Source organism: Patella vulgata, chromosome 1 (assembly GCF_932274485.2).
Source record: "Patella vulgata chromosome 1, xgPatVulg1.2, whole genome shotgun sequence".
Classification (NCBI taxonomy): Eukaryota; Metazoa; Mollusca; class Gastropoda; family Patellidae; genus Patella; species Patella vulgata.
Window position 1 is genome coordinate 33,790,932 of NC_065879.2, and position 26,307 is coordinate 33,817,238.

A 26,307-nucleotide genomic window follows, 5' to 3' on the forward strand; every position below is an offset into this window, starting at 1 on the left:
ACCAGTGTCTGAAATACTGCCAGGCTGCATTTCCGGCAGTCTATTTCACAAATTATCGTGACGAAAATATTCATTCACTCCGTTCGTTTGATACTTTCCTCTCTGGTCTGATAAACTAGTGATTTGGCGACAGGTGGTATCTGGTGAGCTCTATTTATCCCGACGATCTGTGCATGACATACTGCTGTTCCAGCAGTCTATTTTTCAAATTTTCGGGTGCTTCGTTGATGTTCGCAAGTTGGCGGTATTTGACCAACTCTATGTATCTCGAGAATCGGTGTCTAAATACTGTAAGACTGCATTTCCGGCTGTTTATTTTTCAAAATGTTCTGCTTGCTACTTTGGCGCTCATGAGGTGGCTTCGTTGAGGTTTGCTAGTCCGTTCGTTGACACTTTCCACTCTGATCAGATAAACTAGTGGTCAGGCGACAGGTGGTATCTGGTCAGATCTATTTATGCCTGAAATACTGTCAGACTGCATTTGCGGCAGTCTGTTTTCAAATATTTCTGGGACAGACCCCCCCCCCCCATACCTCTAGTTGAAGCTCGTTCTTTTGCACCCTTAACATTGCACTTTGCCCCTCAAACCACCGGCCAAGAAGGAGTTCCCGTGATAAGTGAAGTATGACATGATTCCAAACTCGAACACTTTAGTAATATTAAAGCCGGAGTTTTCACACTGTCATAAGCCTTTCCCACATCCCTGCCTTTGCTCAATTGTGTTTAAAACACACTTTCACATTCCTCTAGTGAGGGTGAGTAGATTGCGAGGGGTCCCATAAAGTGTTATAGCCTATGGCCTCTCTTTAATTAAATCTAGCATCGATGCTGACATAATAATTCGTCCTTGGCATGGACTTGACTTCATCTTTTATATTCAGGGATACTTTAATCGCATTACCCATTAATTCCAATATCTAGTATCGATGTCACTGAAATTGGCCAAATAAATGAAAACGCGTTAACGGGCTTACAGCGATTACAGACCCGTCTCCCCCTTTCTCGAATGCCTATCTTCCCCCACCACAACTGATTTCGACGCGGCGGGGCTAAGTTGTGATCGGACCTAGGGCTAGGGGGAGCTAACTGACCTAAAACGTCACAAAACAATACTTAATCATCTTTAGGATTAGTAATTGCTTAAACAGGTATTATGCAAGAACTATATCTGCCTATTGCAATGTAGGTCTTAATTCTTTCGGCCTTAAATGTTATATAAATCATTAATTAGACATTTATTAACATGACAAGACAATAATCAACTCTTGATGCCATTTAATGATTTAATTCAAAAATAGATAATCGAGCCTTTTGTTTAGTATATCTTAACAAGGTAGCGATGGCGATCGAGGCTATGTTGTTCTTCTAACGGCGATATCTCTTCTCAGGGTGAGTCAGAGTGAAGTAATTTGATTGAAATTATCAACACATTTCTTCTTCATTATCTATTTTTAACTTTTATAGCCAGGGGTGAAGAATACGCCAATTAAACGTTACAATCAGTGCACACATCCTGTCAACCTTCAAAGGCTAATTCGAATTAAAGTTTCAATATATTCATTTTGCTTTATCTATTTTTGAACTAAATCTTATATAATGTATCTTTAAGGATTCGTTGTTATGGGAAAATCCTATTTTCCAAATTTAGGTCAAATTACATCATATATCGTGTCTCAGATAACGTTTGCACATTATAAAGTGGAGTCCATTACTTTTGAAGTCACGATAACTGTATATATGTCACTAATGCCGTTTAATCATAAATGATGTAAAACAAGTAAAACTTGGGGAGGATTAATCGGTGAGTAACACTGGGAATCAATCAATAATGATTTGTTGATGCTATATATCCTAGTTATTTTCTAAATAATTATATTATATGGGCTAGTAAAACTACATGTCACATGACACTATGATGTGCAGTTTCGATATGGAAGAATTTCAAAAGTATTAAACAAACATCAAGAAATATGGAGAAAAGTTTAATATCATAATTATGCCAATCCCCCCACCCCGTTTACACTAACTTATAAATTATTAACTATTAAACTTGGTCTTTAGTTTAATGGCCTGTCAAAATCTCAAAGTATAGAAATATCATTAACAATAAACGACAATATATCTAGGTCAAAGGCAGACGAAACTAAACTATCGCGTGAATTGCCCGTAAGTAGCGAGTATTGTGTTCAGAATCAGTCGAAGACCTGTATCCAGAGCCTAAAAGTTTGTGATGCCCCTGCGGATCGTTCGATAATTATTGTACCTGAAACAGTAATATCAATTTGTTCCTTAAAAAATTTCTATGGGCGTACATATCGATTTTTTTATATTTTTTTTAAAATTTTTTTTTTGTTTTTTTGGGGGGGGGGGGGGGTGGTAGGAGAAATGAGACCAGCTGATGCACAGGCCCCTAATACCAGTGACGCAGCCACGAGTGCGAGCTTTCTTGGGGGTTCCCCGCAGAAATTTGTCTATCTAGGTCCCTGAAATGCCATTTCCTGATATGGGGGGGGGGGAGATGTTTGCAGAATTCTGATGGTCAGAAAACACTTATAACATGAGTAAAACTGAGTACTACGGGTGGGAACCGCAGAATGCTGAATATCGATAGGAGTCGTCCTCAATGTCCAAAATGCTTCAATCCAGTCCTGAAAAGAATCCGGTAAAAACTGTAGCCTCTATAGCGTTTAAAAGGTTTCCGCAAAGGAGGATAACTCGGAAACTCCAGATGAAAAAGTCGCGGAACGAGGAATATCTCTTGACCAAATAAATGCCTTCTATATCCCGCCTCCCCCTCCCCCCCCCCACCCTAAAAAAAAAATATAACCCTTTCTTCTGGAAATTAAATTCTAAAGCATTTTTTTTTAATTACTAAGCAAAAACTGATATTTGAGGTATATTTCCTGTTTAAGGAATATGGGTGCGTAAAATATTATCGATATGACGTCAGACGTGACTATACTAAGCGTGACCATAAAGGTCTGTCATCGTGTAAATGTTTAAAGACGGCTTTCGCATTACTGCTATGAAACAGTTTGAATACAGATACATATGAAAACACAACAAATTCCCCGAAATTTGGAACTAATTTACACATATATTTACAAAAACACATGGCAAAGACATGCAAACGGAAAATGAAACTAGAAATTATATAGCTTCAATTTCCGAGAACTCGCAATATGGCTGACTAAAATTTGCCTATATTTAATCTAGCAAAGCAGGTAGTTTATTTAGGGCTGTTAAATTGGTATATACTTTAGTTTATATTATATCTTCTTCGCATTAATACTACACTAAATTGATTGAATAGACTCTTACTCTTAGTATTACTCAACACGTATTCACACAGGCATGGGGGAACAATAATAAAATATTTGTAACATGGGCGGAAAATCTTCCTTTGTTCTTTTTGTTGAATAAGCAGATTGTTTTCCCTCTAGTAGATTGGGTGGAGCTTAACCGTGCAATAGCTAGACATGTTCAATGTTATTGCACACTTTTGCTGGTTTACACTAGTTTTAGTAGAAATCATATAGAGAAGTGGGGTGGGTTTTCTGTGCAATAACAATAAGCATGTTGAGCAGTTGTCAATGTTACAAGTCATTTATAGCACGCTTCATTCGTTAACGGTTTTAACCCCTCGGCCTTCGGCCTCTGGTTAAACCTGTTAACTCATGAAAGCCGTGCTATAAATATAACATCAACCATACAATGGACATTCATACAAGTTAAAACATTATTCTTTTCATTTTTCTTTCAGTTATGTCGCATTACCATGATCAGAATTCGATAACTTTGGATTTACATCGACAGGGACGCTTTGCTTACTTGGAGCCAGGCGCAAGGTTATCTACTGCCGAGAGAGGAAAATTCAGATGTCATAACACACACTGTGTACTATTGGGAGTGACCATACTTCTGAGTATTTCTGCATCTGTAATGTCTGGAGTAGTTTTTATAAAGCTTAATTTCAGCCTACCCGAAAATCAAGATAATGGAAAAATTTGTTTTACAACCACCGAACTGAAACTGTCTCCATTTCGAGACGAAGAAAGTGAAATTGAAAAGTTAAGTAAAGAGGTAAACAATGATCAATTTGTGTATTGTGCCAGCACTCCAGAACAAATGCAGATTATACTAAATTGGGTAGGTATTTTACATCAAAGTTAAAAGAATTTGTAACCACACTTCAATCATTTCACACGAAGACCTATAGTAGTTTATGAAAGGAGCCACAGTGGTCCAGTAACTAAGGCGTTGGCTCACTAAGCCGGATCCAGGGTTTGGTCATAGTGATTTTCCAGCGCTGTTTCCTCTTGCCAGTGGTGTGTGACGAAAGTCCTGGCAAATGGAAAGAAACACCGATGCCCCATGTATACTTTGGCTGCATGTAATATAACCCTATAGTTGGAATTTGAAATAAAAGTAAGCCATGTAGTAATACATGTAGATGAGCTGGGGTGAGATCAAATGTCCTCTAATTTTCGCTGCCCTACAACTTTAACTGAAACATCGTATGATGCCACGTACATACTTTATGCAAGGGCTAAATCTGCCTATTGCAGGTCTTTCTTTAGGCCCGAAATGTTATCTAAACTATTAATTAGACGTTAATTAACCTATCCAAACCATAACCAACTTAAGTGTCGGATTTTCATTTGACCTGAATCCGATCTACTGCTCAACGCTCATTAATGGAGCAATGTGACTGAAATTTTCAACATATTCTATTTATTTTATCTATTTTTTAACTTTTATAGCGAGAACAGTCAACTCTTTATCTAATCTCTCATAATGTATCTTTATGGCGTTTAATAATATTAAAGTTTCATTTCTAGGTTATTGATAACAAGACAAAAGCTTATGTGGATAAATGTAAGTAAAAACAAAATTAGCTTTATATTAATATTTTGCCTTCTTTCGAATTTAAACACACTAGACAATAATGTTAAAATTTCGACCAATGTACGAAGAATTTACATGACTATATCGATGTAAAAAATAAACTATGATACCAAATTTCAAATCTAAAAATGAATATTAAAGATTTTAGTTGATATGTTGAAATAAATGATGAAGATGCCTTTCCGCTTGCAAACTGTGTGATTTGATGATATATTTGGCCTATAGTCATATACAAAGCAATTCATCTATCTATCAAAAGCTTGCTTAAAAACTCTATATAAACATTTTAAACTCGATAAAACTACCCCATGCCGCGAAAATCTATTTTGCGCAGCCTTGTTGTCACCTCGTGACTTGATAGAAGGAGAGTCCACTTTCTGCTTATATTTTTGGGTAGTCGCTGTCCATTTATCATAAATATCGAAGCCTAAGTAAATTTAGCAGTTAGTGACATCCTTACATTTTTGTCTTGTGGGCGCCTTTTTCACTGACATGGAATCCTATATTTTCTGGTAAGATTGAGTGCATACTTTCAATATATACCAAATATGACATACTTTTACTGGAAATAATTACCCTATAAATATGTATCTTTCAGGGAACAATTTATTCTTAACTCTACTTCAATCTTTGTCTTATTTTGTATCTCAGATTATCTAATGTCAATCTAATTAAAATACAGATCTATATTTCGTTTCGTTTTTTTTTTAATACTTTCGATGGCCTCTACTACATGAAGATCTGACCAGTTGTGATGGGAGGTAGCGTCAGGGTCATACGAGCGACTTTTGACCCCATGACATCAGACATTTGACTAACAAATCAGCGTTGATGTTTCTAGTAGGATACCCACAGTTCCGTGTAGAACTCGCTGCAACAGATCGTTTCATTGGCTAATATCTTTCATCAAGCAGAACGCGGATTATATACTATTCAAAAAAAGTAGGGGATATTTGATTTTTAAGTGTTATTAAAGTCACCTAATGAAACTGACGAAGAAACAAATGACAAAATGAAATGAAGTTCACATTCATCAAATTAATCCAAATGATCGTTAGACTAAATAAGGCACAGACTGACCATTATAAGGGTAAAATGATACCCGGGGTCAAACAGCAAATTTACCACAGCATCACAACCAAGTCAGTAACGGGTAAATCCTCCTCTGTTTGCCAAACAAGCATTGATCCGACGTGGCATACTCCTAATGAGACGTCTAAGGTCATTTTGGTCCAGATTGTCCCATTCTTATTGCAACGCAGCAGCAAGTTCTTGGACATTGGCAGGACGTTGTTGACGTTGACGTAACCTCTGTCCAAGCATGTCCCAGACATGCTCGATGGGGGAGAGGTCGAGACTCAGTGCTGGCCAAGGTAATGTGGTGATGTTCTGTTGTTGGAGGTAACCTGTAACGATCCTGGCCCTGTGACATCTTGCGTTGTCATCCTGGAAGATGAAACGGCGGCCATGACGTCGTGCGAACGGCACAACATGGACTGCCAAGATGTTGTCCCGGTAGTACTGGCCTGTAACACGCCCTGCAACAACATGTAAAGCCGTTCTTCCAGCAACAGTGATGCCTCCCCACACCATAACAGAACCACCCCCAAATCGATCATGTCTGATGACGTTAAAGTCTTGGAAGCGCTCGTTTCGACGACGCCACACCCTCCTACGTCTGTCCAAAAAATCAACAGTGAACCTTGACTCATCTGAAAACATCACATTGCTCCAGCGTCGATTATCCCAGTGTTGACGATCCCTACACCAACGACGTCTTGCCTGAATGTGATGATCTCTCAAACAAGGGATCACGCGAGGACGTCGGGCGCGAAGGTGACCCCTATGCAGTCGATTCCGAATCCTCTGGCCACTCACTCTCACACCAGTGTCTGTTTGAAGACGAGCGCTGATCTGATTTGCTGTGATGACACGATTTCTCAAGGCCAAGGTACGGATAAATCGATCCTCGGCTTGAGTTGTCGCCCTTGGTCGACCTGAGCGTGGTCTGTCCTGTACAGATTGTGTATCACGGTATCTGGACCATAGCCTGCTTATGACAGACTGAGAAACATTCATCGTCCGCGCCACAACCGCCTGTGTTGTGCCGATCTGTAGCATGCCAAGGGCACGTAACCTTTCATTTTGGGTAAGCCGACGCATATCAAAATTTGTTTTCTGGTCACTAAAACAATTAAACTGATGTTTCCACCCTGGAATTCAATGCCACAATGACTGTAACATTCAAAGTCAGAGTCGTGCAAATCTGGGGTTGGACCCCCATGATGATCCCAAGCATCACCTGCATTCCATGCGGTAGCTATTGGTGCGTTTGGGCGTCATATGTAACTGGAAATGTTTCTTCTGTTAGGTTCTATAGTGACTTTTTTCGTAGTCATTTGCATATTTTAGTATTATGCCCCCAAAATCAAATATCCCCTACTTTTTTTGAATAGTATATAACAAAACTTCCAGATCCTAGTGTAATAAAGGCAAGTAAAACGACATTTGGAACTATAAATAACGAAACAAAATAGGATCTGTGTTTTAACCTGAGTGTCTTAATGTCTATGGTGAATAGAAAAATAACAGCGAAATAATATTGATATTTTACAGACTATGACAATGTGACGAATAATTTGTTGGAGGGAAATGCTGTCTGTGCTCATGTGTTAATTCATGGTAGTGATGTATTAGGAGTCAACAAAAATGCAGGTATTGTCAACTAATCGGATCTGTCCTTCCTCTCTATAAACTTCAAACACAACTTAAACAATAATGCGAAGTCGAGTTGGCAACATCGAGTAACTTCAACTGCAAAACGAGGATAAACCCATTTCAAATTCAGAGCCCTCCAGTTAGAAATCCCAGACTTTTATAACCCCGAAAACAATTAAAGAATGACACAGTTCACAATAAATATCCCAGAAATTGTTTTGAGCTTGCCCCATCTTTTATCCCAAGATTGTCGTCCAATACTTATTTTGACTTAGATGAAAGCGGTTTCGCCTCTTTGTAATTTTTTTATCTATTTATTCTTTTTTCTTCTTTCAGTGAAACTGTTGAAATCGAGGTCGTTATCTCACTATGATGGGATTAACATAGGTCCACATAAACTCGTTATCAAAACTAAGGGGACCTACTTTTTGTATAGTCAAATTTATTTCAAACTTATTCCCGGTGTTAATTACCATCAGCCAATCAACACAAGTTTGGAATTATTCCATCAAGTCGTCCGATTTCGACAATCGTCTCCGACACAGAACGGTCAAGAGGAACTTCTTCGGAACGAGCATCAAACACGCGTCAAGAAAGGTGAGGTCGACTTCCGAAGCAGCTTCGTTTCCGGTACTTTTGAAATGGTTGCCGGGGATCAGATTGGCGTCATGGTGACTAATCTGGATTACATTTCGCGTAAACCCGAAACAAATTTCATTGGTCTCTTTTTACTCGGAAACGATGCGTAAATACAATTAAAATACACTACAATTATTCCTGTAATTCTATTCCAGAAGATAAGAGCATATTCCCAAATTGCTCCTGTAATTCTATTCGAATGATAAAAGCTTAGTATTAAAATAATTATATAATAATATTTGACAATATGTTAAATTGTACATAAGAAACAGATATTTAAATACAGAATATGATATGGACAAAGCAAGAACTCGTGTTAACTATTATTACGTAATATATATCGTTACATTAAGTATAACCCCAAACAGTTAAAAAAAACCTGACAGATTAGTGAGATATCAATTGTGACATTGGTCAATTGCTGTTTTGACTAAAACTAAATAGTAATAAAATATATACAAAGATATACTTTAACAATTCTATTTTAAAAGATAAAAGCATATTTCCCGAATTTCTTAATATACTGCAACCGAGTTGGTTTTCCTTTTTTTTCATTTGCTGCCTGAAAAGTTGTTTCAGTTTGATAATACGGGACTATGAGCATTTCAGATTTATACACAATCATCTGTCTACCTAAATTTGAATTGTATCTCATAATTGATGACATGTAGCAAGAAATGAAAAGAACATACAAGACGAAAATGTTGGCGGGCTTATGTCACCTTGCCTGGCAAACTATGTTTGTATTAATTTTTTGGGTTTGGTGCGTGGCGGTTGGAGAGGGTAAGTTCGTAAATGGTATGAAAACCCCCAGCGTCAAAATTAGTTTTGAGTTGCTATGAAGTCTGTATCAACCTGAACAAAATGGAAACCACCAGCGTCAAAACTAACGTTCTGAAGTCTGGAGAGTCGTATACATAATCTTATTCATATTTTAATATCTAATTATTGTATATTGACAGGGTTATTGAAATGTTACTACGTTTATTATGTTAAATTCTATTGAAATTTAAATTTACAGTATCACACATTTCACAAATTCTATTATAATAATAATAAATTCAAGTAACTTTTGTTATCACCAGTGGCAGGTTAGCCATGCAGGAAGACAGACAAACAGCTACATAAATTATATGTAAATTTTATTAAAAAGAAATTTACCTAAAATATATATTATACTTAATTTATTCATTTTAACATGTATTATGCAAGAGTATTTAAATTATTAATTAAAACATTAATTAACTTATTAAGACCATAATCAACTGTCGATGCCATCGTTAGCCTGTGCTATTTAGTGGACCTGAATACGTTCTGTGATGGATAAAATAACCGTAAACATTGATAATAGATACTTTTTTTTTTAATCGCTAATATCTCGGTTCAGAGTGAAGAACTTTGACTGAAATTTTCATCATATTATCTTTTCATTAATTATTATTTCGCAAACTGGCTGCTCTTTATCTAATCTTACCCAATGCCCCTTTAATAGCCTCTATTTTTATTTTATATATATAAAAATATATTTTCAGCATTGTAACGGTTTTTTAAATCGGATAATAATTGTGACCTCTACGGGGTCCACAAGCTAAAAAAAATAACAGGAAGTTGTGGTCTGATATGCGTGAATATCGAAAGGAAACGAGATCCGTGGGTTATAAACATACATGTCAAGTTTAAACCAAATCGGATAAAAATTATGACCGCTACAGTGTTCACAAGGTAAAAACGTGATTTTTCGTACAATCAGGGGCCATAATCCATGAAGTTTCAGTCCCATACATGCCAATATCGAAAGGAACCAAGATCTTAGGGTGATAAACCTATATTTCAAGTTTCATTGACATCGAATATCGAAGAACGATGGATATCGAAAGGCTTTGTCCCCTCATGGTCCCAGTTCTTTCTACTTCCACCCCTATTATGACTTTAGATGGACAGTTGTGGACCGATATTGTGCGACCTCTCATGACCACAATGCTTCGCGCCAAATTTGAGAAGAATCCGTTAAACCTATGAACTCCGAGAAGAGTTTCGGGGCGGGGGCGGGGGGATAACTCTGGAATGACATCGACAATCGATAGGCCTGTAGACACACGGGCGGACAGGGGCGACGGCATAATACGTCCACATCAAGATATGGGTGTTTGAAAACTCTTGAAAACACATTTGTCTATACTACCCTATGTTGACAAATCAGTGTATATGTACCTTTGCAGTCCTGTCAAATATTATTAATATAAATTTATTGATTCCAAATTTATAGGCATGCATAGAAACATTAAAAAATATAAGAGGGGGTGGGTGGTGACAATTACCCTGGAACCCCTCCATGGGAGCATAGTATGGAACTGTTAAAGCGTGTTCACAATGAAGGACTATACTAATTTTAAATTCGTTTGGGCTTTATCCAGTTAGTTATGATACCAAAGAGAACAATAAGAGCTGCGAACTTTTCGCCCAATCCCCAAAGTGTCCCTTCAACTTCAAGTCTTCTAAGTCGGTCGAGTGTTGATGTGGACTGCGCAATCGCAGCAAGTAGCAAAAGATGGCGCGGACCCTACAACCCTTTGCCCCCTCCCCCCTGCTCCTCGAGAACAATAAGAGCGGCGAATCGTTCGCCCAATCCCCAAAGCGTCCCCTTACCTCCTCACACAAAACCGGTGATTTGGAAATGAAATGAAATAGAGCTTAACGTCCTGCAGTTCTGCACCGACTGGGCTAATGAAGACAGGCATACGCCAAGAATTAGTGTGCAATCTGAGGGGATTTTGCACGGACGATGGTGCTACGGTCTACGCTATTTCAAATTCCAACTGCCAAGGGTTCATTTACGTGCATGACATTAGTTTATCGTCCCACGAGAACGACTAGACAGTGTTCCTTATCAGGTACTCCGCCCTGCACCACTGACAAGGGGGAACTAACACCAAAAAACCCGAGGAACTTTCTTTCCAACTCCGGGAGCGAACTCAAAACCTCCTGGTTGCCGGGCCAGTAGCTTACTCACCGAGCCACCGCGACTCACGATGATTTGGAAGCTTGACCCGATATAAAGCCAGTATACTTCAATGATATCAAAAATAATTTGCTTGTGTGCTTAAAATATTGCATAAAAGATTTCACGCCAATGTATACATTGGCGTGCATGTAAAAGATCCCTTCGCAGTTGGAATTCGATATAAGAGTAGGCCATAGTGCCGTTGCCCGGGCAAAATTTCCCTCATGGCACACTGTATGTCGTATGCCCGTCTTCATTATCCCAGTCGGAGCAGTAGGACGTTAAACCCCATTTCATTTCATTTCATTTATCTCACTCCCACGCATGGCGTAATAAGTTCTTACTATATATTTTATTATTCTTTTCGAAAAAATATAGGCCAAATCAATCGATATGGCAATATTAGGGCAAATGCACGACAAAATAACTTATTTATTTATTTAAAAATTATCTAGATTAATTTGCTTTTATACGTAAAATATTTTATAATATTTGACAGAAAAATGTCGCCATGTCAGTCGGGTTATATAAAAGGCAAGATTTTATATTCCCAATCAGACGCCACAATTGTAAATAGCGCCATCTGTTACCAAAATGAGCGTTAAAATTATGCCGCCTTTATCACCTAACATCTGTGAAATGTCAAAATGTTAAACGAAACTAAACTGACTACAATAAATTAGACCCTTTTTTGGGATGGGGGGGGGGTCAAGGGTGAAGCGGATCATTTATAAATACTTATTTATTCCCCCTTTTTTTCTGTTTATCTTTACAGTATCATACATTTCACAAATTCTATTAAAATGATAATAATACAAGCAAATAACTTATGTCACCACTTATCGGTCCCTTTTTGCAATACTTTGGGCGATATTGACAAAAAACGCGCTTGTCGGTTCTTTTGTCGGTGATAGTTGGACAATAAATTTAGGGGAATTTATCACATTTTTTTACACTCTATATCGGGAAGCGGATGCGTCATAACTTGTAAAAGCTTTATTGTATGCACATAGTAAAATTGTGCCCATTTTTGGGGTCATTTAATAACTGTGAATACGTCACTACGGTCGTCTTGGGGAGAATTAATAGGTGAGTAAAATTGATATTATATCGTTCGTTCGTTCCTGGGGTTTAAAGTCCACTTCCACCTAGGGTGACATAGCAGACAAATTCTAATTTGTCGCTAAATTTAATTATATAGGCTAGTACAGGTAGAACTACGTGTAACACAGCTCTAATGTGCAGTTTCATATAGTTTCGATACGGAAGAATTTAAGAAATACTGAACTAACATTAAAATTATGCGGAGAAAAATGTATCACCAGAGTCGTTCTGGTGTCTCTAATGGAGTGTAGGAAAACTAAACATAAGGCACTTTGGGATGGGGGCGGTGACTGGTATTCAGGGGCGCCGGAACGGCGGGGCTATTGGTACAAATGCCCCCATACTTTTTTTGCTGACTGTCTTTTCAAATGCTTTACGTACACCATTCTTATCACGTCAACTCTTTTAACAATTTATATGTGTTCGAGCATTGGTTGCTTAGGTAAGTGGGGGATCCCATCTCGTGCTCGTCCCCCCGTTAGCCCTGTTTATATCACGTGACCAATGACGTAATCTGCAGGTGGGCATGTAAAAAGATCTAACCGATTGGTCTCCGTGCTTCAAACCGAAAGTGAAAGTGAGTAAAGTTTCGTTTTCCCAAAGGTTATTTTTGAAGATTTTCGAGGAACAACGAGAAATAACCAGAAACTGAAGTGTCCCTTCAACTTCAAGTCTTCTAAGCAGGTCGAGTGATGCTGCGGAGCAATCGCAGCAAGTAGCAAAATGTGGCGTGCAAAAAGAGCTGCGAATCGTTCGCCCAATCCCCAAAGGGTCCTCCTACCTCCTAACACAAAACCGGTGAAATGGAAATGAAATGAAAGGAAATGAAATAAAGCTTAACGTCCTACCATTCTGCACCAATAGGGCTAATGTAGACGGGCATTACGTCATGAAGTGTGCAATTTGGGGGAATTTTGCACGGACGGTGGCGCTATACGGCCTACTTTTATTTCAAATTCCAACTGCCACGGATTTACGTGAACGCCATTAGTTTGTCGTCCCATGAGAACGACTAGACAGTGTTCCTTGTCAGGTACTCCGTCCTGCACCACTGGCAAGGGGAAACAACACTAGAAAACCCGAGGAACTTTCTTTCCAACCCCGGGAGCGAACCCAAGACCTGGTTACCGATCCAGTGGCTTACTCACGACGATTTGGAAGCTTGACCCGGTATAAAGCTAGTATACTTCAATGATATCAAAAAATACTTTACTTGTGTGCCTAAAATATTTCATAATTTTGAGGGGAAAGATACGTTAAACTAATCATTACCTATTGGCTTTTTATACTTATAATTTATTAACTTTCATGCTCTGACGTGGTTTCCTCTTGTCTGTGTGCAGTATGTAGGGTATGACAAGGACAGCTGTCTAGTCGTTAGGATGGGACGAAAAACCGAGGAAAAAGATCGATTGGCGGTTGGAATTCGATATAAGAGTAGGCAAAATTTCCCTCATAGCACACTGTATGGCGTATGCCCGTCTTCATTATCCCAGTCGGAGCAGAGAGTAGGACGTTAAACCCCATTTCATTTCATTTAATTTATTTCCCTTCCATGCATGCATGACGTAATAAGTTCTTACTATATTGAGCGCCATGGAAAACGCATCACTTGTTTTCCCAAATATTTTATTACTAGGTGGTTTTGTATGTATAATATTATGCAATACTATGAACTATTGTTTCACACAATGCTCCCAAACGCAAAAAATATCGGCCCGTGTGCACAAAAAAAAAATTGCACGAGATGCACATGAAAACCCCAATATTCACGTGCAGCATTGTGTGTGAGCCCTTTAAAAGCATGTTTTCAACTTAATGTGCAGTACATGAACTGTGAAACGTCAGTCTGTCGTAATTTGTTGTTGGACGTGTGAAGGAATCGAGCTAGAGATGCCGAGACTTACTGAAAATCAACGGAATGAAGCCATGGGAATGTCCAAGGCTGGCATGTCTACACGTGCTATTGCCAGACACTTCAATTGTCATCAGTCCACTATTGTAAGGTTGGTGGAACGTGTTCGAGTTACTGGATCAACACGTGACCGTCAACGTCCTGGTCCACAACGCGTTACAAACCAGGCTCAAGACCGCTACATCCGGGTCACTCATCTGCGTGACAGATTCCGCCTAACGACTCGAACAGGTGCAGCAGTCGTCGGAAGACAAGGACCAGTAAGTGCCAACACCGTAAGATGTCGTCTAAGAGAAGTAGGACTCCGTGCACGACGACCTTATGTTGGAGCTATCCTCAGGGATCATCACCGTCAGCGGCGTTTGGTATGGGCTCAAGGACACCAGACACGGAGAAGAGTAGACTGGCGAAGTGTGCTCTTCAGTGATGAGAGTCGCTTTCATCTTTATCACGCTGATGGCCGTCAACGTGTGTGGAGACGTCTTGGGGAACGTCTTGCAGAATCGATGGGGTGGGGGAAGTGTAATGGTGTGGAGAAGCTTCACATTTCATCACCGGACCGCCCTACACATTTGCAGGGGTTGCGTTAATGCTGTAGCCTACCGTGATGATGTCTTGCAACCAATTGTTATTCCGATGTTTCGAGCGCACCCACAACTTCAGCACTTCCAACAGGATAATGCACGTCCGCATACCGCCCGTTTTAGTATGGACTACCTGGCTGCTAACATGGCACCGATAGAACATGTCTAGGATGAGATTGGACGCCGTCTGTATCGGAGACCACAGATGCACACCATTGCTGCTTTAGAAGCTGCTCTTGTCCAAGAATGCATCAATTTGCCCCAGGCCTTCTTTCAAACATTGGTAAATTCCATGCGACGTCGCTGCACAGCGTGCGCAAGAGCCCGTGGAGGACACACGCGCTACTGACATCTGTGTCGTACTTTTGGTTTTGACCCCTCTGACTTTGTACCGTTGATTACAGATTAAACATCCATAAGTGTACAAATGTGTTGTTATTGATGTGTTCCCATTTGAATATTGTTCACAATAAGAAGTAAAATAAATAACATATGTTTACAGGATCATTTTGTTATACGAAAAACTAAGTGATGCGTTTTCCATGGCGCTTAGTATATATGTTTTATTATTCTTTCAGAAACAAATAATAGGCCAAATCAATCTATATGGCAGTATTAGGGCAATTGGACGACACAATAGCCTATCTATATATTTAAAGAATATCTAGAATAATTTGCTTTTATACGTAAAATATTTTATTATTTTTGACAGAAAAATGTTGCCATGTTAGTCGAGTTATGTAACAGGCAAAATTTTAATATGTTTCCAATCAGCCACCATATAATTGTAAACTGCGTTAAAATTATGACGCCTTTACCACGTAAATGTCAAAATGTTAACTAAACGAAACTGACTACAATAAATTAATAGTAATAATGGAAATAGAACAAAATACAAATTCTAACTGCAATATTTAAGAAATAAGTCATAAAAACTAGCATTTTTTACATATGTAAGCATAGAAGTAAGCATTTTAAGATACGCACTACAAGGTTGGGAGTTAAAAATAATGACCGAAATTACGCTGCATAGATATATATAGACAAATGAGGTGATTATGAAGCTATGTTTGTTGAATGATCTCTATAGTTAAAGGAGCTAAATCGCTAATATTTGAGAATTAGAAATTGACACAAATAATGTAATATGAATGAATATAAACGGATTTACATTCAATTGTTTCCGTTTTTACTCTAATTTCAAATCAGTTATGTTCCTCTAAATACGCCAGAGGTCTCAATTGAATGGCAATCTCTAGCGTCTGGTTATTCCAGTCTACACCGATAGTATTTATTGCGCATGCTCTCCAGATAAGAACATTCCGTCACCGTTTGACATGACTTGTGGAATATATCAAGCCTCGTTCTTCGAATCTCGTGTACCAATTTTAAAATGTTTATTTTGTCTTAAATATTGGATATCAGAAGCCCATCTTTTCCCGGTAAGATCAGAACATCAATGTTGATTTAAATTGACAAATGCATAAAAGAACTTAGCATATTAGAACATATACCTTATATGGGATCTACGACGAAGCTCATTTTCAGTCCGGATAGTTCGGACTAGGACGGAAATTAATAATTTACGCGATCGATCTACAAGGTCTATTAAGCATCTGTCTATTATGCAAAATGCAGAATGGAGAAGTGTAATGTGCAATGCAAATTGTAAAACTAAAATACGTATTTTGAACTGCTGACATATGTAGTTTGCACCGTGAACATTGAAATAATACTGACAACGTTATGCTTCCATAATTTGGGGGGTCATTTAATAACTGTGAATATGTCACTACTGTCGACTAATCATAAATTTGTCGAACAGGTGAAACCAGGGGAGAATTAATCGGTGAGTAAAACTGATACTAGTTCGTTCGTTCGTTCCTGGGGTTTAACGTCCACTTACACCTAGCGTGACATCGCAGACAAATTCTAATTTTAGTCGCTAAATTTAATTATATAGGCTAGTATAGGTAGAACTACATGTCACACAGCTCTAATGTGCAGTTTTGTATAGTTTCGATACGGAAGAGTTTAATAAATACTGAACTAACATTAAAATTATGCGGAGAAAGGTTTATCATCAGAGTCGTGCGGGTGTCCCGGGTGTCTCCAAAGAAGGGTAGGCAAACCAAACTTAAGACACTTTGGGACGGGGGCGGTGAACGGTGCCAAGAAATTTTTGGTTTTGTGGCACATGCTAGAGTCGATTTTACGTATATCTGAGAAATGGCATATCATACCTTGACATTTGGTGTGTGTGGGTGTGTGTGGGTGTGTGTGTGTGTGTGAGAGAGAGAGAGAGAGAGAGAGAGAGAGAGAGGGTGTTAACGTCCACTCGACACATAACTAGGTCATTTCTGGAGTAACACACGGTTCAATTTTTTTTCAATAATTCGCTTGCGCGTAGGGGTCTTTAGCAGTGGGAGGAAACCGGAAGACCCGGAGAAAACCCGTAAGTGATATGTACCTACGACTATACAATTGCGATGCGGCACCGGTTTACTTATTAGGAAAACTTGCCGCTTTTAAAAAGGAGTTATCAAAATTACGTCGTTCGAAGCGTGTGTAGAATTTTCAGTGCAAAGTTGTCCTTGTTTGAAGAAAATCGGATATACTTGAAAGAAAAACAGCTTTAGACTTTGAAATATTTGTATGATAAAATATCTTCCAAAGGCGTCGTCATGGGAAACGCCGTTGGTAATACGGGAACTTGAAAGTAGTTCCAATGGCGTACTTCGTCATACAGCCGAGGCTAGATGTAGGGTACTTGAATCTGCTGAGGTTTGCCGAGTGAGAAGACACATCTTTAATAAATGCAAAGAGTATTTCATTTCGTTGTAAATTCTCCGACAATTCTATAGTTTAGCACAGAATAAAAAATACGTGGAAATAAAGTAATCTCGATGATCAAGTCGTATTATTCCTATTTTTTGGCGTTCGTCATTCGCCATTTTAGAGAGAATCATAGACACCGTCCTGCAGAACTATAAGCGCCGTAAGCGGACTACGAGTCAAAAGTGACTGGTTCAGGGGCACCGGAATGGCGGGGCTATTGGTGCAAATGCCCCGATACTTAAATTTGCTGACTGTCCTTTAAAATGTTTTTCGTACACCATTCCTATCGCTTCAACTCTTTTGACAATTGATATGTGTTCGAGAATTGGTTGCTTAGGTAAGGTGGAGATCCCAGCACGTGCTCGTCTCCGGTTAGCCCTGTTTACATCTCCTGACCAATGACGAAATCTGCAGGTGGGCATGTGAAATAGCAATCTGAACGACAGACTCACCCTACCTGCAGAGAAGCGAAAAAAAGCCAGCTACCATTGAATTTCCGTACGTTAGTTACGTACGGTGAAATACCCGAACAGTCCAAATTGAACCATTGTCGTTTACGCCTGCTTAGTCAATTCTACACGTTTAATTATTATTATTTCGTCGTTTGTGAATCAGGAATTACTTATTACTTGTGGATAAGTGGGTGAGACGCTGGCTCGCTAGCCTGGAGGTCGGATGTTCGATCCCTGCATTAGCCAAGAAAGTTCACCCAGATTTTCCGGCGTGGTTCCCCCTTGTCAGTGATGCAGGACGGAGGGCCTGACAAGGGCAGCTGTCTAGTTATTCGGTTGAGACGAAAAACCGAGGTCCCGTGTACACATTGGCGTGCACGTAAAAGATCCCTTGACAGTTTGAATTCGATATAAGAGTAGGCCGTAATGTCGCTGTCCGGGCAAAATTTCCCTCTTAGCACACTGTATGGCGTATGCCCGTCTTCATTAGCCCAATTCAGAGCAGAACAGTACGACGTTAAACCCCATTTCATTTCATTTCACTTAGGGCGAGTGTTATGAGACCTACGACCAGAGCTGAACTAGCAGACAATAAGCCGTCAGTTAGTGATACCTTGACATTTTTGCCCACTGCCTGACTCCAGATAGACAGTCGCGGAACGCTTAATATCGATAGGGTGCATCCTCTCGAATTTGGGAAGAATCCGTTCAAACTATGGCCTCTATTGCGTTGATACGGGTTTCAGTAGGGGGTGAGGGTAACCCTGGAATGGCATATCGAAGAACGCTGACAATCGATAGGGTTCGTCCTTTTATGAACCTAATACCAAATCGGAACAAGAATCCGCCAAAAATATGCCAATATCGAAAGGAACAGAGATCTTTGGGATATAAACCTATATTTCAAATTCGTCAAAATTGGAAAAACAAATTATGACCTGTAGGCTAGAAGGTCTACAAACAAAATGTGAACGGACATGGACGGACGCACGGATACACGGACAGACACACTCGGCAAACCTCGACAGATTCTACACATCTAATCTCGGCTGTATGACGAAATCCGCCATATTGGAACTATTTTAAAGGTCCCGGATGAAAAATGGCTGCGCCCATGGAGACTTCTGTGGAGAGTGTATTATATCAACAAACGTCAAGTTTGGCATTGGGTTTGGGGAATTACCAGGGAATTATATCAAACCAGCAGCCTTGAGACAATATCTCTGCTCGTTTAGTTATATACCTTCGACAAAAGACGACATTTTTTAACTTTTTTGTAAAAGCGGCACGTTTTCCTGTTAAAGTAAACCGGTAACCGCATCGCAAATGTATGGGCGTAGGTACATATCAATTACTATCATACAGCCGAGGTTAGATGTAGGGTACCGGAATCTGCCGAGGTTTGCCGAGTGGGACAGACAAGGGCGACAACATAATACAGGATGTTAAAATATCATTCATTTCATTTTCGTTTCGTTTTCAGTTATGTCGCACTACCGTGATCAGAATTCGATAACTTTAGGTTCAGATCGAGAGAGACGCTTGACTGTCGAGAGAAGAGAGTGTTGCAGATGTCATAACACATGCTGTGTACTATTGGGAGTCACCATACTTCTGAGTATTTCTGCATCTATACTGTCTGCAGTACTTTGTATAAAGCTTGATATCAGTCTATCCGAAAATCAAGATGATGGAAAAATTTGTTTTACAACCACTGACCTGAAACTCTCCCCATTTCCAGACCAAGAAAGTGAAATTGAAAAGTTAAGTAAAGAGGTGAATGATGATCAATTTATGTATTGTGCTAGCACTCCACAACAAATGCAGATAATACTAAATTGGGTAGGTACTGTATTTTACAGCAAACTAATTAAGTTAAAAGAATTTGTGACCACATTTCAGCTATTTCACACGAAGACCTAATAGTAGTTTATGCAAGGAGCCACGGTGGGTCAGTAACTAAGGGATCCGGGTTTAATCATAGAGATCTTCCAGCGCTGTTTCCTCTTGTCAGTGATGTGTGACGGAGGGCCTGGCTGGCAAATGACAGCGTCTGATCGTTCAAGTGGGAGAGAGAGAGAAATGGGGCATTTTAACGTTCACTCGACACAAACCAGGTCATTTCGGGACTAAAACATGGTTTAATTTTATTTCAATAATTCGCTTGCGCGTAGGGGTCTTTAGCAATCGATGGAAACCGGAGGACCCGGAGAAAACCCATGAGGATGGACAGACGACCCTACTCCTTGTCACGTACAACCGGGGAATCGAAACCACGCCAGTTGACTCAATGACAGAGCCTATGATACAGCGCGCACGTGCTAACCATTCGGCCATCCACCCCACCCCCCCCCTCGTTCAAGGGGGAAGAAACAACACAAAGGTTCCTTGTATACTTTGGCATGGATATAAAAGAACCATAAGTGGTTGGAAGAATTCTAAATAAGAGTTGCTATGTAGGCCGCAAAAGCATATAGACGATCGAGGTGGGATGAGATTAAATGTGTTCCAATTTTCACTGAACTCCCAACTTTAACTGAAACTTAAAAAAAAGCTTGAGGCGTTTTATATTAAAATTTCATTTTCTAGGTTATTGATAACAAGACAAAAACTTATGTGGATAAATGTAAGTAAAAAGAAAATTAGTTTTCTATTAATATTTTTTGCCTTCTTTCGCATCAAAAAACACCATACATAAGTTAAAATTTCGACCAATATACGAACTAACTTTGTAAATATCTTGTGATGCCAGATGTAAAATCTAGAAATAAATATTAAAGGTTTTAATTGATATATTGAACTAATGTATTTAGTGTCAGTCGCACTCCATTTTCCATGAATATCGATGCCTTAGTAAATTCTTGGTGTCCTCTGCCAATTTCTTTCCCGTTGTTTAATGGCAGAGCCTACTGGATGTTTAAGTCTTTCAATGTTCTCACTGTCGTTAGTAAGTAGCTAAACTCATACATTTTTGTCTTGTGGACGCGTCATGCGTGTTTTTCATGTACATCGAAACCATTAGTTATCTAGTAGATTTAGTGTCTCTAGTTTCAATATATACCAAATTTGACATATTTTTATTGGAAATAACTGCGCTATAAAACCTTACATATTTATATTTTACAGATTATGACAATCTCACGAATAATTTATTGGAGGGAAATGCGGTCAGTGCGCATGTATTAATAGATGCTCGTGATGTATCAATAGCCAATACAGGTATTGCCTACTAATCGGGTCTGTCTTCCCGCTCTCCGATTCTTAGTAAAAAAATGGGGTTGAACCCTGATTCAAATTCTGAATCTTCCAGTCACAAATCCCAGACTTTAATAGCCCCCAAAATAATAAGTAGAACAGTTCAAAATAAAAAGGGAGCCACGGTGGTTCGCTAACCTAGAGGTTCCACGTTCGATCTCTGTGTTGACTGAGAAAGGTCATCGGGATTTTACGGCATGGTTTCCCCCTGTTAGTGGTGCAGGACGGAGTGCCTGGCAAGGAACAGCGTATAGTCGTTCGAATTGGACGAAAACCCGAGGTCCCTTGTACACATGACCGTGCACGTAAAAGAACGCTTGACATTTGGATTCGATATAAGAGTATAGGCCATAGTGCCGCCGTCCGGAGCAGAACAGTCGGGCGTTAAACTCCATTTCATTTTAATACAAAAACCCTGACTCTGAGAACGATTACATGGTTTTGATGACACGGGAAACAACTCTGCATTTAAATGATGTATGAGTGTACATTCGATAGCGTCCATCTATATATATATTTGTGACTGTCGTTTGTCTGTCTGTCTGTCTGTCTGTTCGGGGTTGGCGGCTACACTAGGTCTGCCCCGAGTCTGAAATTTGGGGTATAGGGTTAGCTCGGACCGGGGAGTAACATAGGCCAGGTGGCGTTAGTCTACCACTTCCGGTTTCGGAGTTATGACTCCCGAGCGAAGCCGGTCTGTTCGGGGTTGGCGGCTACACTAGGTCTGCCCCGAGTCTGAAATTTGGGGTATAGGGGTAGCTCGGACCGAGGAGTAGTATAGGCCAGTAGGCGTTAGTCTACCACTTCCGGTTTCGGAGTTATGACCCCCGAGCGAAGTCTGTCTGTTCGGGGTTGACGGCTACATCTGCCCCGAGTCTGAAATTTGGGGTATAGGGGTAGCTCGGACCGGGGAGTAACATGGGCCAGGTGGCGTTAGTCTACCACTTCTGGTTTCGGAGTTATGACCCCCGAGCGAAGCCGGTCTGTTCGGGGTTGGCGGCTACACTAGGTCTGCCCCGAGTCTGAAATTTGGGGTATAGGGGTAGCTCGGACCGGGGAGTAACATGGGCCAGGTGGCGTTAGTCTACCACTTCTGGTTTCGGAGTTATGACCCCCGAGCGAAGCCGGTCTGTTCGGGGTTGGCGGCTACACTAGGTCTGACCCGAGTCTGAAATTTGGGGTATAGGGGTAGCTCGGACCGGGGAGTAACATAGGCCAGGTGGCGTTAGTCTACCACTTGCGGTTCCGGAGTTATGACCCCCGAGCGAAGTCTGTCTGTTCGGGGTTGGCGGCTACACTAGGTCTGCCCCGAGTCTGAAATTTGGGGTATAGGGGGAGCTCGGATTGGGAGTAACATAGGCCAGGTGGCGTTAGTCTACCACTTCCGGTTTCGGAGTTATGACCCCCGAGCGAAGCGGTCTGTTCGGGGTTGGCGGCTACACTAGGTCTGCCCCGAGTCTGAAATTTGGGGTATAGGGGTAGCTCGGACCGGGGAGTAACATAGTCCAGGTGGCGTTAGTCTACCACTTCCGGTTTCGGAGTTATGACCCCCGAGCGAAGCCGGGTATCCTGCTAGTCCTTAATAAATAAGCTTAATTGAAATAGTCCCAGCAGCAAAGTCTGAAAAAAAATCCTGACCTTTGGAGTTCGAAGGAAAAACGGGCATGGGATATGATCATCGACTACATAAACTTATCGGCATATTACCACAGTTCAATGGAATTGGGCTTCCCCACCTCGTAGTACTTAATTTGTCATAGATGAAAGCGGTTTCGCCTCTTTGTAACTTTTTATAATATTTATTTTATTTTATTTTTTCAGCGAAACTGTTTAAATCGAGGTCGCTGTCTCACTATGATGGAATTAACATAGGTCCACATAAACTCGTTATCAAAACTAAGGGGACCTACTTTTTGTATAGTCAAATTTATTTCAAGCTTATTCCCGGTACAAATTACCATCAGCCAATGAACACAAATTTTAAATTATCCCACCAAGTCGTCCGATTTCGACAATCGTGTCCGAAACAGACCGGTCAAGAGGAACTTCTTCGGAACGAGCATCAAACACGCGTCAAGAAAGGTGAGGTCTACTTCAGCAGCAGCTTCGTTTCCGGTACTTTTGAAATGATTGCAGGAGATGAGATTGGCGTCATGGTGACTAATCTGAATTACATTGCGCGTACACCCGAAACAAATTTCATTGGCCTCTTTTTACTGGGAAATAATTCGTAAATACAATCAAAATACATTACAAATTAATATGTGACCTATGTAAGAATCGTACAGGTTAAGTTGAAATATTTCTTTATGCGTTTTATAGATATTTGTATCGGCCGAAATGGAATATATTAATATACTGCCCGAGTTGTTTTTCCCTTTGTTCTTCTTTCTTTATTTGCTACTGGACAAAAATCATGTTCGATTTATATGCCTCGCACCCCCTAAATTCGAGTCTAAGAGTGGCTTAGCCCCCCCCCCCCTCCTCTTCCTCACTGTATATAATTTACAAAGTGTATATCATTGATTAATAAACCCACTGTAATGTCAGTATATGTATACTTATTTACAGATGTTATATTTATATTGGAACAGTACCCCACCCTACCCTACTCAAGAATAGGGATTCTTATTCTCAAGTTTCGAGTTAATATTTGGAACAGTAACTGGGGATAGTATAATGTCTATAGTTTTCTCAAAGCAATTTAATTTGAAAAATTTGCGTAACTTTATCGTAAGGTAAACTTGCGAAAATCGTACTTTTTTCCGTGAAGTCTACGATAAGTCTCAGCCTGTCGTAAATCGGAATTCTTTACGTATCTTTGACAAAATGTCCCTGCACCTTTTTTTTTTGCCAACAGCACACCTTAATGGGACACTTGAAAAAATAGCGACACGCCTGGCTAAATATATATGAAAAATATATGAATTTTGCGAAATAAAAACATGGCAAGTCTCATAGACGGCACACAGCATCAACGTAATATCCTACATTTGCATAAAAAGTTGATGCTGCGCGAAAGTTGCTATAGAAACCGTGAAGGACAAATGGGATGTGGCAGAGCGCAATTGTAAAATGTAATGAGAGAAATGTTAAATGTAGACACGTCAAAAAAGCATTTTCCCTACAAAACATTTGTCATTTAACACTTAACATTTGACGTTTTACATTTAATTCTTGCCTTAGAGGTATTTTGACATTATCATTATCGGTATTAGGACTTTGTACATTGTACTTTTTACATATAATCAATGGAAAATACATTGTCGCAGAGCATTTAATATTGCCAGCGATACACTTCCATATGTACATGCCTAGATTGCATTACAAACAAATTTATAAATGGTATATATAGCCTAAATAGTTGAATACTGTTGAATGGCCGCCATATCAAAAAATAAGTATTGTATTGTAATGTGGTTCTACATGTACTCCGTTTCAAATCTGCCATACACAAAGCCTAAATAAACTTTTTCAATTCCATTAAATGAAAGCAGAATAATAACTTCTCAAAATTCTAGAAGTACATGTATACTTAGTATTTTCGACAAAAATCGTCGATTTAGGACTTAAAATGTCGGTCAACTAGCTTAGTGTCTGTTCTCAAACGGAGCTATTTGTAGACAGACGGCGTAAGGTTAGTATGCTATATCATATATATGTTACGCATTATGAAGTAGTACACAAAAATAATTAAACAAATGGCATGATAATAGCATTTTCTTCATCAACTTAGCCTATATAGAAGAAAGGTAAAAATAAAATCAACCATAACGGCTATAAATGCGGACATTTTATTGTCAGAATGTTTACAGAAGTATGAATGAGGGAGTAGATGCCGCAAGTATAAACCATTCGTAACGAAATTAAGAAAAAAATTATGTCGGCCTTTGTGAAACCGGTGTAATTAATTCTATTCTTTTTCTTAAGGTAGGTTTTTCTCGCAAAGTTACGAACTTGTGTGAAACTGCCCCCAAGTCTCCAAGCGCTACCCATTTCTTCTTGTTGTTCTGTTACCCTAATGATACGAGCACTGTAGTGGATCTAGAAGCTGTGAATAGGGGATGGGGCGGTTCCAAATCTAGGGCGCCATGTACAATTCCACCCCACAATGAATGTCAACAAAATACTGGCTATAACACTGTCTGAGCGCCCCGGTAGAACATAGATCGTATAATTGCCGATATAGCTTTTCGCCGATCGTTATCTCACCGAAAAGCAGTTTTATTCAAGTTGACATAAAGTTCATGTCATATTACGATTGTTATTGATTTTTGTCAAACTTAGGGAAGGGGGGGGGGGGGGATTTGAGTCAAATCCTGGCTTTTGAGGTCAGAAATAAGAGTCCATGGTACAGAATCTTGAGATCTGCCTGTTAATTCCGCTTTTTTTGTAAGAGTTAAGAGAAAGTGTGTACAGTCTGTCACCCAACGAACTAGAGCTAAATCTGATTATTGCAAGTCTTTATTTAGGCTTCAGATGTCATATAAATTATAAATTAGATCTTTATTTACACAACAAGCACAAAATCAACTCTGTAGACCCACTTGCGTTTACAGAAAAATTATGGAAATTGATAAACATCGCAGCTAACATCACCCCAGTTGAATTGCAGCCCCATTGGATCACTGTTTCCTATTTGTCTACTTCGGGAGTTACGTAGGCCTACCAGTTACAGTACAAGAGTACACGCAGGCTAACAAGAAGTCGGCTATAATTATGCCTCATTGATTTGGTCCATTCCTTTCAAACTTTCGCTTCTTATCTATATATTAAAAGTCTTATTTTTAATTTGTAGTAAAAATAAATGTGATACGAATTGAATTGCAACCCCGTCTCAAACCGAATAGGCTAACGTTACCACAACCATTGAAAACGTTACTTGATAATCGA

General features: G+C 39.6%; 1 protein-coding gene and 1 long non-coding RNA gene across 3 annotated transcripts; both read left to right on the top strand.

Moving 5' to 3' along the window:
• Positions 1 to 1,646: 1,646 nt before the first annotated feature.
• LOC126819376 (uncharacterized) lies at positions 1,647 to 9,514 on the top strand. Its single transcript, XM_050547391.1, has 5 exons — positions 1,647 to 1,801; positions 3,764 to 4,149; positions 4,842 to 4,878; positions 7,525 to 7,623; positions 7,963 to 9,514. The coding sequence occupies exons 2-5, from the start codon at positions 3,766 to 3,768 to the stop codon at positions 8,373 to 8,375; spliced, it is 933 nt and encodes a 310-aa protein (XP_050403348.1). The 5' UTR covers positions 1,647 to 1,801; positions 3,764 to 3,765; the 3' UTR covers positions 8,376 to 9,514.
• A 2,727-nt stretch (positions 9,515 to 12,241) lies between these two features.
• LOC126819390 (uncharacterized) lies at positions 12,242 to 23,777 on the top strand. 2 transcript variants are annotated; one of them, XR_007679601.2, is made up of 5 exons: positions 12,242 to 12,355; positions 19,643 to 20,001; positions 20,749 to 20,785; positions 21,286 to 21,378; positions 23,236 to 23,777. It is a non-coding gene; the product is annotated as an uncharacterized LOC126819390 (long non-coding RNA). The 2 variants fall into 2 exon arrangements; XR_007679607.2 differs by lacking the exon at positions 12,242 to 12,355 and adding an exon at positions 16,650 to 16,718.
• Positions 23,778 to 26,307: the final 2,530 nt, after the last annotated feature.

Bases quoted from the DNA above. Each gene is read 5' to 3' on its own strand.
- LOC126819376 (XM_050547391.1), top strand. From the start codon at position 3,766: ATGTCGCATTACCATGATCAGAATTCGATAACTTTGGATTTACATCGA. The intron at 4,150-4,841 runs GTAGGTATTTTA...TTTCATTTCTAG, and splicing joins TGCAGATTATACTAAATTGG to GTTATTGATAACAAGACAAA. The intron at 7,624-7,962 runs GTATTGTCAACT...TTCTTCTTTCAG, and splicing joins AGGAGTCAACAAAAATGCAG to TGAAACTGTTGAAATCGAGG.